Below are 16,337 nucleotides of genomic sequence, written 5' to 3'. Positions count from 1 at the left end.
CCTGGGCTATTGGAGCCTTGGTACAATGAGCAACACACTGAGAGCAGACACTATGTCTAGCTGTGGACGTGACGGTGAGGAGACAGATGTGCGTGGGCCATAGCAGTAAATAGAACAAGGCTTCCAAAAGAGGACATGGTAAATGGGGAAAGCTAGGAATGGTTAAATTGTTTTCCTTTCTCTTTTTATTCTTGACAGTGTGTTTCCTGGCTGTTAGTGACCTGCTCTCCACCCTGCTCTCAACATTGAGCTCTGTTGTAAATACATCGCACCAGAGGCCACTGTGATGCCGCTGTCTCCTCCTTACCATCCTGCCCAGCCATGTGACACCGGCTCCCCATAGATGGGCATCCCTAGCTGTATAAACCCTGTCGAGTATTCCTACCCAAAGCATTGTTTTCCAGGCCCCTTGTCCAACATTGGCCTTCCCAGTCTAGAGTCCTCAGCTCTTACCCCTTCTCTGGGCAGGGGTAGCCCTGCCTGTTTTCCTTGCCTTGCTTAGGGTGAAGCCTCCAGAGCTATTACCCTGGGTTTTGATTCATGGCATCTGGCAAAGCACCTGGGTCCAAATGTTTCCTCAGGCTCAGGGACCTTCATTCCTTGATGTTGTTCTTGGCATGGTCCTGCCCTACCTCATGGGATGGACAGTGCACAGGGTGATCCTTATTTCCTCCCTTTCAAATAAAATACCAGTCAGGTACCTTTTTATCCCAGTCTTATTCTTAACAGGTTCAGAAGACCCAGAGAAGCCAGGATCCCAGCCTTAGGTACAGGGAGAGGTGGTGGATAGCAAGCATCACAAGAAATCAGCCTGAAAAGTAGGTCCAGCCAGTCCAAGCACATGGCCTCCCATCTGGGTGAGCCCACTATCCTACTCCCACATGTCTGGGCACCTGCCCCGGGCTGAGGCCAGGCTGCTCCAGGGGCTTCTTGAGCCCTTTGCTGCCCAAGAGCAACCCAGGTTAAATACAGCCCATGCACAAAGCCACAGGCTGAAGCCTGTGGGATTGTTTTTAGTAATTTAACCGTTTTCGTAGTTGGTTCCTGGAGGTGTGCAGAGTGCCCACTTGCCTTTTCTACCTTCTCATTGCCATTTGTGGTTTCCACGTCACTCTACATTACAACCTTGCACCCCAAGTCTTTGCCCTTGTCTACCTGCCTCATCCTAGCACTGAGGTCTCTCCTCCTGCCCAGGCACGCCATTTTCAAGGGCAAGGAGGGGAAGTCTCCTAAAGCCCATCTTTTTTGTGACTGTCTAGGTAGTCCCCCTCCACCTTTCACCCAACAGCTTCCTTTCCCTGTCCTGCTGCATGGTCCAAAGTTTGGGACCTACTTTGTTTCTTTGTTATTTATGATCTTGTTTGAAGAAAATAAATATTTCCCAACCTTTATTCAGCTTGTTTATCTTTATTTCTGCTGATATAGAGGCAGGGGACAGTTCATTAGACTTAGTTGCCACAGAACTCCAAAAACAGTCAGGTGTAGTAACACATAGCTATAATCCCAGCACTCTGGGAGGCCGAGGCAGGAAGACTGCAAGTTCAGGCACAGCACAGCCAAGTTACTGACAGACCGTGTCTCAGGTGGGGCTGGGGACTGCGAATATACCTGTGCAAAGGCCCTGAGTTCAACCCTCAGCACTGACGAAAGAAAGAGAGAGAGAGAGAGAGAGAGAGAGAAAGAAAGAAAGAGAAAAGAAAAGGAAGGAGAAAGGAAGAAAAGAAAAGAAAGCCTGCCCTTCTCCTGTCAGTATCTTGTGTTCTGTCTGCTCCTGAGCTCCAAGATACCTGGTGGGACGGACAGAGCCACTCTTGACACTGTCCAAGGAATTGGATTCCAGTCTCATCTCCATCAATGCAGAACAGGACAGGCTGAAAGAGGAAACTCAGTCACTCGCAGCCTTGCTTAACCATGACCCAAATCATAAACTGAGCCGTCTCCCAGATGACCACTTTGTACTGACCTCACCTTCTCATGAAATTTGTTCTTGCTCTTGTGTTTCCTATCTCAGCAAGAAGTGTAACCGTGTCTCAAATTGCCTAGACAAGGCATCCAGAGTCCCCATAACTGGTTCCCCTTGTACTATGGTAGATTAACTAGTGGGTAACTTGTAACAGCCTAACTGAACTGAATCAGCACGGTGCTGGGTGTGGAAGGGCTCCTTGAGGATTGTTGCCAACAGCGTAAAAGAACTGGAGGGGAAAATGTATACTGTCCATTCTGCTGAAGAAGCTTGTCAGGTTGGGTTTCCTGATACAAATCCGGCTGTTCTCATCAGAGGAGCTCAGGTCCTTGCTGTCACTAAGGATGACTGCGGTTCTCTTTGGGGGAGCTCTGGCTGAAGCATTGCTTCCTGACTCCAGTGTAGACTCCTCAGCCTGCTGGCACAGATTCTTCACCCAGCTGGCTCAGACTCACTTCCGTCACTGACTTTTGGGCCTTCCCAGTGGAGATCTGTGAAAGAGACATGCATGAGACATTGTTGTGGGCTCAAGGCCTCTGGCTGAATTTGTGGAGGACGTTGCCATGGGCTCTAGGTCTTCAGCTGAACTCTTGCAGGGCATTGCTGTGGGATCCAGCCTCTCAGCTGGATTCTTGGGGTCTAGTGTGTGGACAGATCTCTCAAATTTGCATTTGACTCTGGGTGAATATTACAAAATAATCCTATAAATTGTGCCCTGTATTAAATCTGAGCCCTGTACATCCTGAATAAGACAGCCACCAAATGCTGTCCATTCTCTTTTTATGTCCCTCACCTACTCACTTTGGTACTCTTCGTGTTTCCTGGCACATCCTCCCTTCTTAGGTCATTTCCCCCACAGTATTGGAGTCAACTTCATAGCAAGCTCTAGGGCTAGGCTGCCTAAATGAGAACCCAAGGTCCAACCCCTATTGGCTGTATGATGCAGCCTACCTTCTGTGCTGCAGTTTCCTTGTCTGGAAACTCCAGGTAAATTACACTTATCCCACAGGGTCTTGAAGACTAAGGTCACCTGGCTCTCTCAGTAACTGGCACATGGTAGCCACTTAATAAATAGTTCTTAAGTCACATTTATTCTTGAGCCATTCATTACTCAGCATGGTCCATGTGCCAGTAGCATCTGTATCACCTGAAGACTTGGCACAGGTTTTGTCCCAACTCCAGACCTATTTCCAGTACTGATCTGCATTTTAACAAGTGCATTAGTGTTGGAGAAGTTCGGTTTCAGATGTTCACCTAATATTTCCAGGTAAAGCATGAGTTCTCTACCAGAAGCGTGAAGGGCCTAACTTCTGTGTGACCTGTGCTTTGGGGGTGCCTCTATGAGCTATGTGCACTCCTGTCCACAGTGGGGCAGGCATGGCCACTTGTGTGACTCTCAGGGACACTCCAGCTACTTTTGTTACCTGGCAAAATGAGATGATTACCAAAGTTTAGTGTCATATAATTTAGTTGACACAAGTCGTTCAATCCCCAGATCAAAGCTATGAAACAGATGTTACTATGTTTACAGATAGAGACAGATCCAAATTCATACAGCTTAGGAGTGACAATGCCAAAATTCAAACTAGGTTTCATCACCCGCCTCCTGAATTATTAGAGGATCCTGGACAGAAATCATTTGGACCCAGGTACTTCACTTAAAACAGCAGGACAAGGGTGGACAGGAAAATGAGATCTCTTAAGTTTGATGGCTGGAGTCTGAGAATGAATAGTATATTCCTTGAGCCTTTTTTTTTTTTTTCAGACAGGTTTTGGATTTTTATGTAGTTCCATATGGCCTCGAACTTGTAGCTGTCTTTCTGCCTCAGCCTCCCCAAGTGCTGGGTTTACAGGCGTGTGCCGCCTTCTCCAGCATTCCTTGAGCTCTGCATCAAGTACTGTGCTAAGTACTTATATCTCCATTTGTCCTATGTTTACAAGTCCATCAAGTATAGGCATAATTATCACCAGCTTAAAGGCGATGGAGCTGAGGCTGAGAGATGTGACATGGTCTGTCCGCAGGATGCTAGGGTGGCAGCATCTTTGCCTTCTGATTCCAGGTTGTCTGAGCATCCACTATACCCCACGGAGAAAGGGCCACTCATGCACTCTTGCTTCCATCTCTAAAGGCACCTGCTGTGTGCTGGCCATCATGGTGTTCTTGAAGAGACTACAGATGAGCACAGATGAACTCGGGACCCTTGAATCAAGACCTCGGCATTCTTGAATGAACGATTGTGCCAGACCCAGAAAAAGCATGTTTGGGGTAAACCTAAGGCCGTTCTGTCACACACTGAAAGTGTCCAACGGGGACTTCCCACAAAGAGCAAGGTGGGCAAATTTTGGAGGCAGACATAAATCTGATAGTGGAGGGGTAGAATCAAGAGTGTGAGGAATTAGACGAAGAGCATGACTTCTTAGTACGATACTTTAACAAACTCGTGAGCATTTACTTGCCGACTAAGCAAACCTGAACACCTGTGCCAAGTCTCCAATGAGACAGAGGTAAATAATGAGATCCTTATTACTAAGTTGCCCAGGCTGGACATGAACTTGCCAACCTCCTGCCTCAGCTTCCCAGAGTTTTAGAATTACAAGTGTATACTACCATTCTCAGCTTCTATTAAACTGAGTGAGTTTGTAAATTGGTTCTGTATCAAAGCTGATTTTCAAGTGTCTCATTTTGAAAGTGTTATACTATGACTTATGAAACTAATACTTTGTTTTCTATTTTTTTGTCAGTAAACAAAAAAAAAGCCTAGTAAAAGTATTGGTTCCTAGAATGTGTTGGATGTACTTATTTACTGTCAGTAGTGCTTTGGTAAGTTTAGCATTTATTTCAATATTTAAATATGTTAGTGGTTGATTAAAAAAATAATGAAGCCCTAAAAATGAACTTATAGTCTAAGGAGACTGAACAGAAGTTGTGGCCACACTATATAAAGGTTGTAAGAAATAACTACCTGTCTTTGGAAACAGGCAAGGAAGGCTTCACAGAATTATCATGAGCCTTTAAACATTATGAGGTGAGCTGGGCACGGGGGCACATTCCTGTAATCCCAGCACTTGGGTGGCTGAGGTAGGACGACCATTATGAGTTTGAGGCTTACCTCTGCTACATAATGAGTTCAAGGTCAGCCTGAACGGCATAGTGGAACCCTGTCTCAAAAAGACCAAAACAAGCAAACAAACAGCTGAGAACACTTAAAGGGAAACATTCTCAGAGCAATCTGTGTTGTAGTTAACCTGGAGCAATACCAAGGCTGGACACCTGTTACATGCAACTGAGTTAGAGGTTAACTTGGTTGTTTGGTACGGGAATCAAAGTCAGGCCCATGTGCGCACCAGGTGCTTGTGCCTGAGCTGTATCTCCCAGGTCAGCTCGTTTACACAGTCTGCTGCTGGTATTCTGCGTCCTTGGGACTGACTTTAGTCTCAGGGAGTTTGCTAATCGCTGGCCCAGCGGCTCCCATAGCTAGTCCTCATCCCTGCAGCAGCAGTGCTTTGTGTACAGTCCTAGAGCCACGTCTCTGGCCCCCACTGGCCATCTCTCAGCAGCCAGAATCAACACATCCTCAGTCTGGGTCCAAGGCTCTGCAAGAGAGACAATGCTGAATCCCGTATGCTGAGGGGGAGATGAGAACTACGTGCAGCAAGCATAAAGAATGTGCACTTCCCCGAGTAGATAAAGGAAAAGCAATAAATGCCAGGTGCTTACAAGACAAGGGGTGTCTTGGTTACTTTTCTCTTGTTGCTGAGACAAAATATGCAACGTCCAGCATGAAGGAAGGAAAAATTTTTTTCTTACAGTGTTTGGAGGTTTCAGTCCATAATCAGCTGGCTCCAAGGCAGGGTGGTGTGGCACGGGCAACACTGCAAGGCAGCAGCCAGAGCAAAAGCAGCAGCAAACCAGCCTCTTCTCCCAGCTTATACTGTACACTGCCCTGCCTTCCCAGGGCTAGATCTAGCACTCACAAAATTTCCTTGCCCTCCTTTGCACAGGATGAGGATATTTACAAAGTAAGGACCCAGGCTCCCTGCTGAGTCTTGTCAGTTAACCTTCTAAGCTTATCAAGTTCAACAATGTATCAGCTGTAGGATTATTCTTCTTAATTGGGAATCCCAAGAGGGCAAATTTAGGCAAAGCCATTATACCCACCCCACCACCCCACCGCATTTGGGGGACTGCTTTTAAGGAGTTGAAGTTTGTGTGCACTTGAGGCCTCAATGCTGCACAGTATTATAAACCCTCCTGTGGCTGGGAATGTCTTCAATTTATTTTAAATAATGAAATTTGTAAAAGAATATTTATCATTTAACCACACAAAGGTATAGTTCTGTGGCATGTAAGTAATATACTCAGTACTGGGCATCATCACCGCCAACTCTACTCAAAGCTTGATCATCTCCAGTGGAAACAACGTACCCACGAAACCATACTTCTTCCCTCTGTGCCCAGTTCCTAGGAACCTCTGTTCTGCTGTCTCTGAACGTGCCCATTCTAGGGATGTGAAATCACATAATACAATATACCTTCTAAGGGGCCAGGGATTTAGCTCAGTGGTTCAGTGCCTGCCTGGCAAGCCTGAGGTCCTGAGTTTGATTCCTGATATGAAAAAAAAAAAGTCTGGTTTATTTTACTAAGCATATGTTTTTGAGATCCACTGATGTTGTGTACCTGTCAAATTTCATTCCTTTTTTGTACCTGAGTAACATTCTATGTGTGCATGTTCCATGTTTTGTTTAGACATTCCTCTCTTGATGAACTCTTAAATTGCTTCCACCTTTTGGCTGTTGTGAATAATGTTTCTATGAATATTTGGATAAAGAGACCTGTTCAAATACTGCCTTCATTTTTTCAGATACATACCTAGGGGCAGTGGTATCCTTTCAGATTTACACCTGCAGTCGTGCACTAATTCTGTTTGACTTTCTTGAGGAACTGCCCAACTGATTTTCAGAGAGGCTGCTTATTTTACATTCCCATCGGCAATGCACAAGGATTTCAATTTCTCCAAACCTTACCAATACTTACTTTCCATTTTTAAAAAATTATAGACACCCTATAAGGGTGAAGTGGTACATCATTGTGCTCCTCTAATTTTTGTATTCCCAGACAACTGTTACGGAAGGCAAGTAACCCTGGGCAACATACCCGCACAGGAGTTCAAAGTCAGGCAAAAGGGGCTGATGCATCAGATCCATATTGGGCCTTACTTCACCTGGCCCTGTCACATAATCACAAGAGACTTAGGCACAGGGGCAGCAGGGAAGGGAAGGATGATTTCTAGCCCCGGGGTACTGCATGACAGCAGCTATCAGAGAATTGACTGAGCAGTGACAGCAAGATGATCTTGTTCCTCTGCCTAGAATTCCTATTCTCTTCAGTATCACAAAGATGCCAGTGCTTAGAACCTGAGAGCACGGCAGGAGTTCTAAAGCTGGGTGGTGCCTCCTTACAAACCACAGCTTCAGAAGCCCCATGCAGGTGTCATAGATGGGGCTTTTTTAGAGGTGGCTAAGACTGGAGTGTGTGACTCAGGGGTTCAGTGCTGGGGTTAAGTAGGTGATTGCTGGATCAGTCCACTGATCGGATTGGCACTGCCCTAACCCCAGCAGCCTGGGTAGAGTATAAAAGGCGCACAAAGATGCTGTTAAGGTTTGGTTGTTGATTTTTGCTGTCTTCTGCCACCATGAACAGTTGCCCCTCCGCCATGTGCCACCCTGCCTTGGAGCCAGCTAATTACAGACTGAAACCTTACAGACTGAGCTAAATAAACCTTTCCACTATTATCTTTGGGTGTCAGGTATTCTGTCTTGGTAACAAGAGAAAAGTAAAATACCACATATAATTTTTAAAATTTGATATAATTTTGTTTTTAATATAATTTTTATTTGATAAATAGAAAAAAATTTGATAAATAGAAAAAATTTTACTTAATAGAAAAAAATATTTGATAAATAGAAAAAAACAGATTACAGAACATAAAGTTACAAAAATCTTCCCTCTAAGGATGATCTATCTGGACTACAGCATTTTAGATTTGGCAGGACTCATTATACACTGGTGAGTTAAGGTGATAAGCGCCATCCTTCTTCCATAACACACACACACCTCATCATGCCCCAAGAACCAAATCAAGTGTTGCAAGAAGCCCATCACATGAAAGATATATTCATGTGCTCCAGAATTCTTGCATTTTCTTTTTTCACTAGTGGTTCAATAGTGTCATCACTATATGACACTCTGTATGTCAGTATTTTCACAAGTATTTCACTAGTATTGTCATTGAGGGTTTTCTTCTCTGGGAGCTAAAGGACAGAGAATCAGTCATCCCATTCTCTGTAGCCCTGGGAAAGGGCCTGGTGCAGTCAATATCGGTTATACTTAGTTGGATGACTGTCAGACCGCACATACAATCTGTGCCTGTGAAAACATCGTCAAGAGCTGTTTCCCCTGCTCCTTTGCCCACTGTGCCCCTCTTCTTCCAAGAAGCACTTGTGGAGCTTTGGAACAAGCATAGATTTCTAAGCCAGGAAACCTTGCTTCTACCTCGGCTCTGACAATTACATACTGGTAATTACAGAGAAGTGGCCAGATGTGGCATACACCTGTAGTTCCAACAGTCAGGAGGCAGAGGCAACAGGAAGGCTGTGAGTCCGAGGCCAACCTGGGCTACACAGTGCGCCCAAGTCCAGCATGATCTACATATCATGAACCTGAATCAAACACCACCACACTCTCCAATCACACCCCCATACAGGCAAATGACTTCATCTTTCTGAGCCAGGGGCAATAACTGCTCTCTGGCTCCCTCAACTGGTAAAAATGAACAGGGGCCATGATAGGTATAGTCTGTCTGAAAATATGATGAACCTTGAACAAGGTAGAGATACAATTATTCATGAGGATTCCTCTGAGCCATGCCCTTAAGCCCTTGGCAAAAAACTGGGCACCCCTCCAGCTATCTTGATGCCTGGAATCTACCCTCAGCACTTTATTACTTCATTTTGCCAGAACTATTTCAAGTGCAAATACATTTCTTGCAGGAAGAGGAAACTTTTGTCACTCAACCCTTGGGGGAACGGGGCAGGCAGATCAAGCACTTCATGGGAGGGATCCTGTTCAAGAAAGTGAATGGAGGCAGGTGAGTAAAGGGAAGAGGCAGACTCTTGCTCTTAAGAGAGAAAGTATGAAGGTTTCACAGTGAGGAAGAGACAAGTTCCGAGAAAGCGATGACTCGAGATGGCCCTGTTCCCAGCTACGTGAGCTCAGGGATGTTTCCCTTTGAGCTCTACTTTCATCCTTTGTCAAAAGCAATGAAAACAGTGGGGAACTAGTTACAGGACATGAAATAACTGGCTGAGTAGGCACAAATGTTTTTCTTCTCCCAGCTCTTCACTGATTTCAGGGCTCTGCCCAGTATACAGCAACCTACAGGCAAATGACCTCCCCTCTCCCCGGCCCTACACAGGCTGCTTTGGCTTCTCCCAACTGGAGCAGCCGAGGACCCCAAACAGGGGACTCTTTGAGTGGTGCCATGAAAGGGAAGTTTGTGCTGCTCTTGGCGCTGCTGGACAGGAGTCCCCTAGAATCAACACCCTCTTGCTTCCTCCTCAGACAGCTTTCTCCACTCCCTTGTTGTTTGTCAAAGGGGAGTAAACAGGGTGGCCTGCTGCTCCCCATTCCGCTTTTACACCTCCTTCTTCTTCCCTTTGTGCTCCTGTGTCTCCAGCATGGCAGCCCTCTGAGCCCTCTGTTGCCTTGTGATTCTTAGGGTGAACACCACACTTTCCACTGGATTATATCCACTCCACCATTCTTACACTTGAGTATGGACTAACTGTCCCTCAGGGCAGTGAGCAGGCCGCCTCATTTTCTTGGATGTTATGATGCACCTAGCATGGAGCTGCTCACCTGATGGGGTCAGGGTACAACTGGGGGAAGGAAACGATTCATTCAAGCATTCATCAAACATCTGTCTCTGACAGGGGTCTTAGTAAGAATCAGAGACACAGAGGGTGGAACCTTGCAGTGCTTGGGAAAATGTTTCAGACTCTTCCCCTAAGGATATCAGCTTCATCTAAGAATATCAGATATTATTGCAGAAAGAAAATATTGTTGGCAATAGGATCTGATATTCTTAGGGGAAGGTGATATCCTTAGGGGAAGAGTCTGAAACATTTTCCCAAGCACTGCAAGGTTCCACCCTCTGTGTCTCTGATTCCTACTAAGACCCCTGTGTTAGATAATTTCTACAACTCATTGTTAAAAGCACATGGTTTGGGCTAGCCTATGGGACATCAGACAAATTACCGAACTACTCCGCCTCCTCTACCGCATCCACCCCACGGGGTTGGGATGAGCATTAGCTAGTGAATGCATGGAGGCCTTAAAATGATGCCAGCTCAGTGAATCCATCCTGTGCACCACTGCTGTGGTAATTTCAGACTGCCCTGCAATTCTTGGAAGTTCTGTAAAGAAAGGGAAGTTGTGCCACAGAGACAAATAGTGACAGAGACACCATAGACACAGACCCTAGCTTTCTGTCCAGTCCTCTGGAGCTGGAGGAAGGTGGAATAGGTGACATTTAGTGACATATCCAAAATCCTGGCACACTGAACATAAGTACAGGGGATGTGATGAGGGTTCGTGGAGGCTCTGAGGAAGCTGAATTTATTTAGAATATCAGTGCTCTGGGAAGCTGAGATGCTGAAGCAGGAAGCAGGGAGCAGAGGTAATGCACAGTCTAACCAATGCCCAGTCTAGCCTGCACTGTGGCTCCTTTGTGAGTAAGAAACATTCACATCCCTGGAGGAAACTGAGCCAAGTGGCATCAGTGCTCCCTCGGTGTAAGTGCTTAAATATCACTGGCTAAAACCGTGGCTGAAGCCATAGGTCTTCATATAGGGAATCAGACTCTGCTTGTAAAAATTCATCCTCAGTGCAACTCAAAGGATGCCTTTGAAAAATTGCCGAATGCCTACTTCTTTTGAATCAGACCTTCTGGGGATTCCAGGAGGAATAAGGTGCACAGAGTGCAGTGGGAGCGGCCTGAAATGCAGTGAGACGGCGCTGTGATACGGGCTTTACAAAGTGTCAAAGTATCAAGGCCATAAAGTACTCAGCCTGCAAGGAAGGTGGCTGATTATAATGCAATGAATGAACAAAGTAATTGTAATTCAGGTACAATATATACTAGGAAGAAAATCAAATCAGGACAGGAAGTGGCCAGAAGGTAGGTGGTCAGGGAAGCCTCTCTGAAGGGATACTGAGCTGAGAATGGACTGGGAAGACCCTGGCTGTGAAGTAGGAGGCATGGACAGCGGCTCTGAGGACAGAAAGGATGTCGGCGTCTTGTAGGGCAAGAGGTGAGAGCCAGGCTGAGAGGAGAACATAATAAAATGTCATACTCTGCTTTTTGCATCCAACACATTGTAAGAACATTTTCTCTGGGAAACATGATTTGTAAACAGTTTAATGACTATTAAAAATAATTGTATCGAAAGAAAAGCTTGCTTTTTACTTTAAAAAAAATCACGGGAGGTACCGCTCGTTAGGGTACACCTCTGGGTTGGACTCACTTCCTGCTCAGGTGCAGCAGGAGGCATAGGGGCTGGGCGGCCCCTCCTGCAGGTGCCCTCATTGCCACTTCTGGGTCTCTGTGGTCAAGGGTCCAAGTGGCAAAGGCCCGTAAGCCAAAGCCTGGAGACTGTGGATATGTCCTATTTCTCACAGAGAATCTGAGCTCCGCAAGCTGTCTGAGGCCTCCACCACCCCTCCTTTCTTGTCCTTTGACTCTCATGACTGCAACAGAAAAAGGGTGTGAACTCTCCGGGGCCCTAGAGCACTTCCCTTGCCTTCCATTTGCATGAATGGGTGATGCTGGCAAGACCTTCTTCCAGGAGGCTGCTCTCCTCTCCCCTCTCCTACCCTGGCTTTTGGCTCCCAGCTTCTCCGGAAAGCCACTGGACTGCACAACTGTTCTCAGCCAACACTTCAGTCTTCAGGGCTGGAGCTGCAGGGTCTGCGGAATTCCTGTCCATACTCGTGTATCCACTTGTTGGCCACTGGGGAGAGAGGGAGGAGACTGCAGGCTCGGCAGGCAGATGGCTGTAACCCTGTGCACACTCGCTCCTGGAGTGTGCACCCTGCCAGCCCCCCACCTACCTAGTCCTGCCACACTGGACAACGAGCTGTTTCTTCTAGAAAACGTTCAATACTGTACACTGGAAACTAATTTTCAAAAGCCTGGGCACTAGAATGAAGGTCAACCTTCATTCTAAAAGCCTGTCTTCATGAAGCCACTCCAGAATAACAAGAGAAAATGCAGTGGCTTCTCCTGACAGCCACCTCAGGATGTGAGCCCTCTTCAGATCCTGTCTTCAGAGCTAAATGCTCTTGGCCACAGACACATCATAACACCCCTCCTCCACCTGCTATGCTTTCTTGTTGGGAAACAGAGGGTTTCACAGTTCTCTGCTTGTAGCACAGGGCAAAAAGAAACCCAGCACCATATTCCCCTTCAGCTCTCGTCAGGAATCAGCTCTCTCTCCTCGGGTCAACAAACCTTTGCTAACACCTGCTCTGGAACAGGCCCCTGCTCTTTACAAGGCTCCCAATCTGCTGTAGGCACCTGACTGGTAACCTGTGCAACTCAGTACAGGGTGGCACCGTAAGGAAGCCTTAGGGTGGGAGGAATGTGCTGTTTCCACCCCTCCCTAGTTCACGTTGCTTTGTACCCTGACCCCATTGTCTTGTCCCCAGAGCCAGGCCTTACCCCACTTATCTCCCACCAGGACAGGACAGCCAGCATGAAGTGTGTCACCATCCCCTTCACCACTCCTGTGCAGGTTCCACCAAAACAGTGCTGCATTCTGAAAACAAGAGGGCCCAGCCCCACGGAGGGTCGGTCCAGAATCTCAGTCCTTGGAATCCATGAGTAAGTAGAAATGCATAACATCACGGTGCAGTTTGGTGCAAGACATGCATAAGGACAGAACAAGGTGCTGGGAGTTGCCATTCACTCATTCATGCATAGCTCACCGACTGAGGGCCTGTTCTGCCAGGCTCAGGGCATCCAGACACAAACTGCGTCCAGTTCTGTTCTCTCCAGCAACTCAGGACACACAGAGATAAAAGACCAGGATAGGACAGTGTGGAGTGCACTGGGAATAAGGTAAGCACAGGTACTGTGGGGCCGTGAGAAGAGATGCCCAACAGTCCCCACAAGGTGGAACAAGACATTCCTCATACAGCCAAGCACTTCGCTAGTTCTGAAGTGCACATTCTTTTAGGTTCTACCAGTACTCAAGAAAGAAGTATCATCAAAATCCCCCTTTCCTAGCCAAAAAAAAAAAAAAAAAAAAAAAAATGGATGTTTAGTGCTTAGTAATCATGTATCTAAGGAAAGTTAGGATTCAAAGCCTGGTGCCCTACTCCAAATGCTCGGTATTCTTTTCCCTCTCTATATTGCTTTTTTTTTTTTTTTGGTCCAATACATTTCCTATGGAATTTGACTTTGGCCATTAGAAGAGACCGAATCTTAAAGCCCTGGACGCACACAGACAGCAGACATTCACTCACTGACTGATCAGGATGTGCCAGGTGTTGCAGTACGTGCTTCTTCATGGGCTTTCCCTCACTTACTCATCTTCATTTTGTCCTGAATTAGGTAAGGCCTGGCAGGGAACTTGAGTCTGAAACTTGGTGGACATATTCAAGCACTGAACAAATCTCTAAGTGGCTGTCCTCTGGGCCTATAGCAGGCTGCTGTTACTGCCTGTTCACTTCTCTATGAGTTCCTGAAGGAAGGAGCCCTGAGCTACTTCTGCACCCTCAGTGCCTCTAGCTCTCAGTGTGGACAGAACTAATGACGCAGGGACCAGCTATTGTAGGGGCTCCAGAGGTCATTCAGAGGGCCTCTGGAGAGCTCCAGTAAGACAAGACAGATATGCACATGCCATCACAGAAGTGCAAATAAAAGAAATAGGGCCATAAGCAATGTGCAGTAGAAATAACAGACTGGGGTTAGCTTTGATTCTGAGAATGAGAGAAGACCTCTTTTTAATGTGCCCCCTCCCCCAGGCATCAGCTTGCAAGCGCAGGCAGTGTGAAGCTCCAGGTGTTAGTTCTGTGTCCTCCGGCCTCCATCATCCAAGGAAGGCCCCACTCACCTTAACCACAGGCACGCTGAAGTTGGCATAGATGAAGGCTGTGGCTCCTCCCGCTTCCACTGAGCTCAGCTACAACATCAGAGGAAGAAGCCAGAGTTCAAACAGCTGCCAAAACCCCTACTCAGCCCTGTGCACATTAACCTGACATTTGAAGTCATTTCTACATAAATTCTCTCCTGTGGCACCCTATTTAGATTTGTGGGAAATCCTTGAAAGGGCTGGTCAACTTCACAGTTCAGGGGATATCTGTAATGACACTGGTGTTTGCCTGTGGGGCCACAAGAGGACAAGACTTTGGAATTGCCTTTTTTTCCCTTCTAGCCAGTGTTTTTACAGAAGGATTCAATAAGGAGATTTAAGCTTTTTTTGACTGAGACGAGAAAAGACACATTTTATACCATGACACAAGACACACACACTGTTGAAGTAAAAGTTTCATAAGGTATTTTTACTACATCAGATACTCTGATATTTTCTATTTTATTCTAGTGCAGTTTTCTTAAATGTTGATCAGACTTACTAAACTAATTTTACAAGCAAGACTCACAGTGGGGTTCCATAAATCACTCAGATCCCCTTTAGGGGATTTTTATCACTGGTGTAGTCTAGGGTTATGGATATCTTCTTACTATGAAGATATTTTTCTGTCAAAGAAATACATAATAATCATAACCATAATTTAAAATTCAAGTATCAAAATAATAGTAATATTAATCATTTATCATCCAGAAAAAAGCAGTTATAGTGTACATAGTAGTAATAGTTGGCATTTATTGAACCTTGACAATATTCTAGGCATTATTAAGACCTTATAAATTTCCTCTGTCTCTTGCTCTTCATAAGAACTCTGTGGGGCTGGGGGTTTAGCTCGCAGCACAAGCACCTGCCTGGCAAGCACAAGGTTGTGAGTTTGATCCTCAGTATCTTCCCCTCAAAACACAAAACTCTGAATTGGGAATGTTACTATTATTCACATTTTATAAATGATGAAATCAAGCCTCAGAGAGATTATTTTATAAAAGGTTATATAACTCTTCAGCGACAGAATTTGAACTGAGCCAGTATTATGTAGCTACTAAACACCTGCTTATAACTATTAAGCTACACTTTTGAATATTTGGGTTACTTCCAACTATTCACTATTACAAACAAATACTGCACTGAACATCTTAATGTTTTGGCATTTCATTTGATTGTGTAGAAAAGAGTCCTAGGATTAGTATTGTTGGGTCAAAAGTACAAGCATAAACTGAATACTTTTGCTATACACTGCTAAATTATTTTCTCACCAGTGACACAAGAATTAGGCTTAGCTCACCCTGCCTAGCCCTACCAGTGGGTTCATGCTCAGTAGTCTGTGGCAATCAAGGCTCCATGTTCACATTTGTTACAAAGAGCAAGAACTATAGGAGTTAGGATGTTGGTGCTTGCTAGAGGAAACCGAAGTGACTGAGAGTCAGAACCTGGAAATGGCAGTGGTGGTTTTCAGCATTTCTTTGTTTCTGTAACTCAACTTGGAAGGCTAATGTGAACAGTTCGCTCCTTGTGTCCAAAGAACTAACAAATTAGATAATTCTGTTGTATCACTGGTGTCAATCACCGTGGTTTCACATTTTATAAATGATGAAATCAAGCCTCAGAAAGATTACTTCATAAAAGGTTATATAACTCTTCGACAACACAACACAACAAGGGCAGTCTTGACTTTCTTGCAATCCTTACCTGTGGTTTTCCAATATTATGGAAAGGAATGTCATCCCAGAAATTTAAGAAGAAAATTTGATTCTACACACTGCTAAGCTCATGAAAAAGGCATAGCTGTGAGACAGTGGGAGGGGAGAGAATTCTTTCCTCTGTACACCTTGTAATGTTTTCTACTGGGTTGATCTTAATCCATCTTGAGCAGAAAATCACTAACCTGATATCAACTGAACCCTCTGCACTTTTTTTGTTCTCTAAAATATTATTCATTTCCCACAAACCTCAATGTTAGCCTCTAGAATTCTAGTGTTTGACGGTTTTTATCCAACCTGAAGATGAAAGAATTGGGCATAGACGAGCACTTGCTAGGTTTCCAATACTGATTCTCCTTGATGAGTCTTTACTTGCTTGGTAGGATAAAGTGACAGAAAATACTGTGTGAAATTTTCCCAAGTCACATCCCCCAGCATTATCTCAGCAGATCCTTATGACAACA

General features: G+C 45.4%; 2 protein-coding genes across 5 annotated transcripts in view; one reads left to right on the top strand and one right to left on the bottom strand.

The window, feature by feature from the left end:
* Positions 1-1,391, top strand: part of Ppme1 (protein phosphatase methylesterase 1) — a 64,669-nt gene extending 63,278 nt beyond the window's left edge. Inside the window, exon 14 of the mRNA XM_063256505.1 lies at positions 199-1,391. Within this exon, the coding sequence (XP_063112575.1) occupies positions 199-217 (19 nt within the window). The 3' untranslated portion in view covers positions 218-1,391. The remainder of the gene's footprint in view (positions 1-198) is intronic.
* P4ha3 (prolyl 4-hydroxylase subunit alpha 3) overlaps positions 1,388-16,337 on the bottom strand; it is a 45,956-nt gene continuing 31,006 nt past the window's right edge. For 2 of the 4 annotated variants that reach the window (XM_013145302.3, XM_063256504.1), the window contains 2 exons: positions 14,141-14,209; positions 1,388-2,454 (listed from right to left, as the gene is read on the bottom strand). In XM_013145302.3, the coding sequence (XP_013000756.1) occupies positions 2,374-2,454; positions 14,141-14,209 (150 nt within the window). In that variant the 3' untranslated portion in view covers positions 1,388-2,373. Of the gene's footprint in view, positions 2,455-11,820; positions 12,035-12,744; positions 12,842-12,938; positions 13,133-14,140; positions 14,210-16,337 lie in introns of those variants that run through there. The other 2 variants (XM_003463402.5, XM_063256503.1) reach the window with 2 other exon arrangements.

Source organism: Cavia porcellus, unplaced genomic scaffold (assembly GCF_034190915.1).
Source record: "Cavia porcellus strain 051 isolate PalLab524CR breed Dunkin Hartley unplaced genomic scaffold, mCavPor4.1 scaffold_9, whole genome shotgun sequence".
Lineage (NCBI taxonomy): Eukaryota > Metazoa > Chordata > Mammalia > Rodentia > Caviidae > Cavia > Cavia porcellus.
The sequence above is the reverse complement of the archived record's forward strand: the minus strand, read 5'-3'. Positions and strand labels throughout refer to the sequence as shown.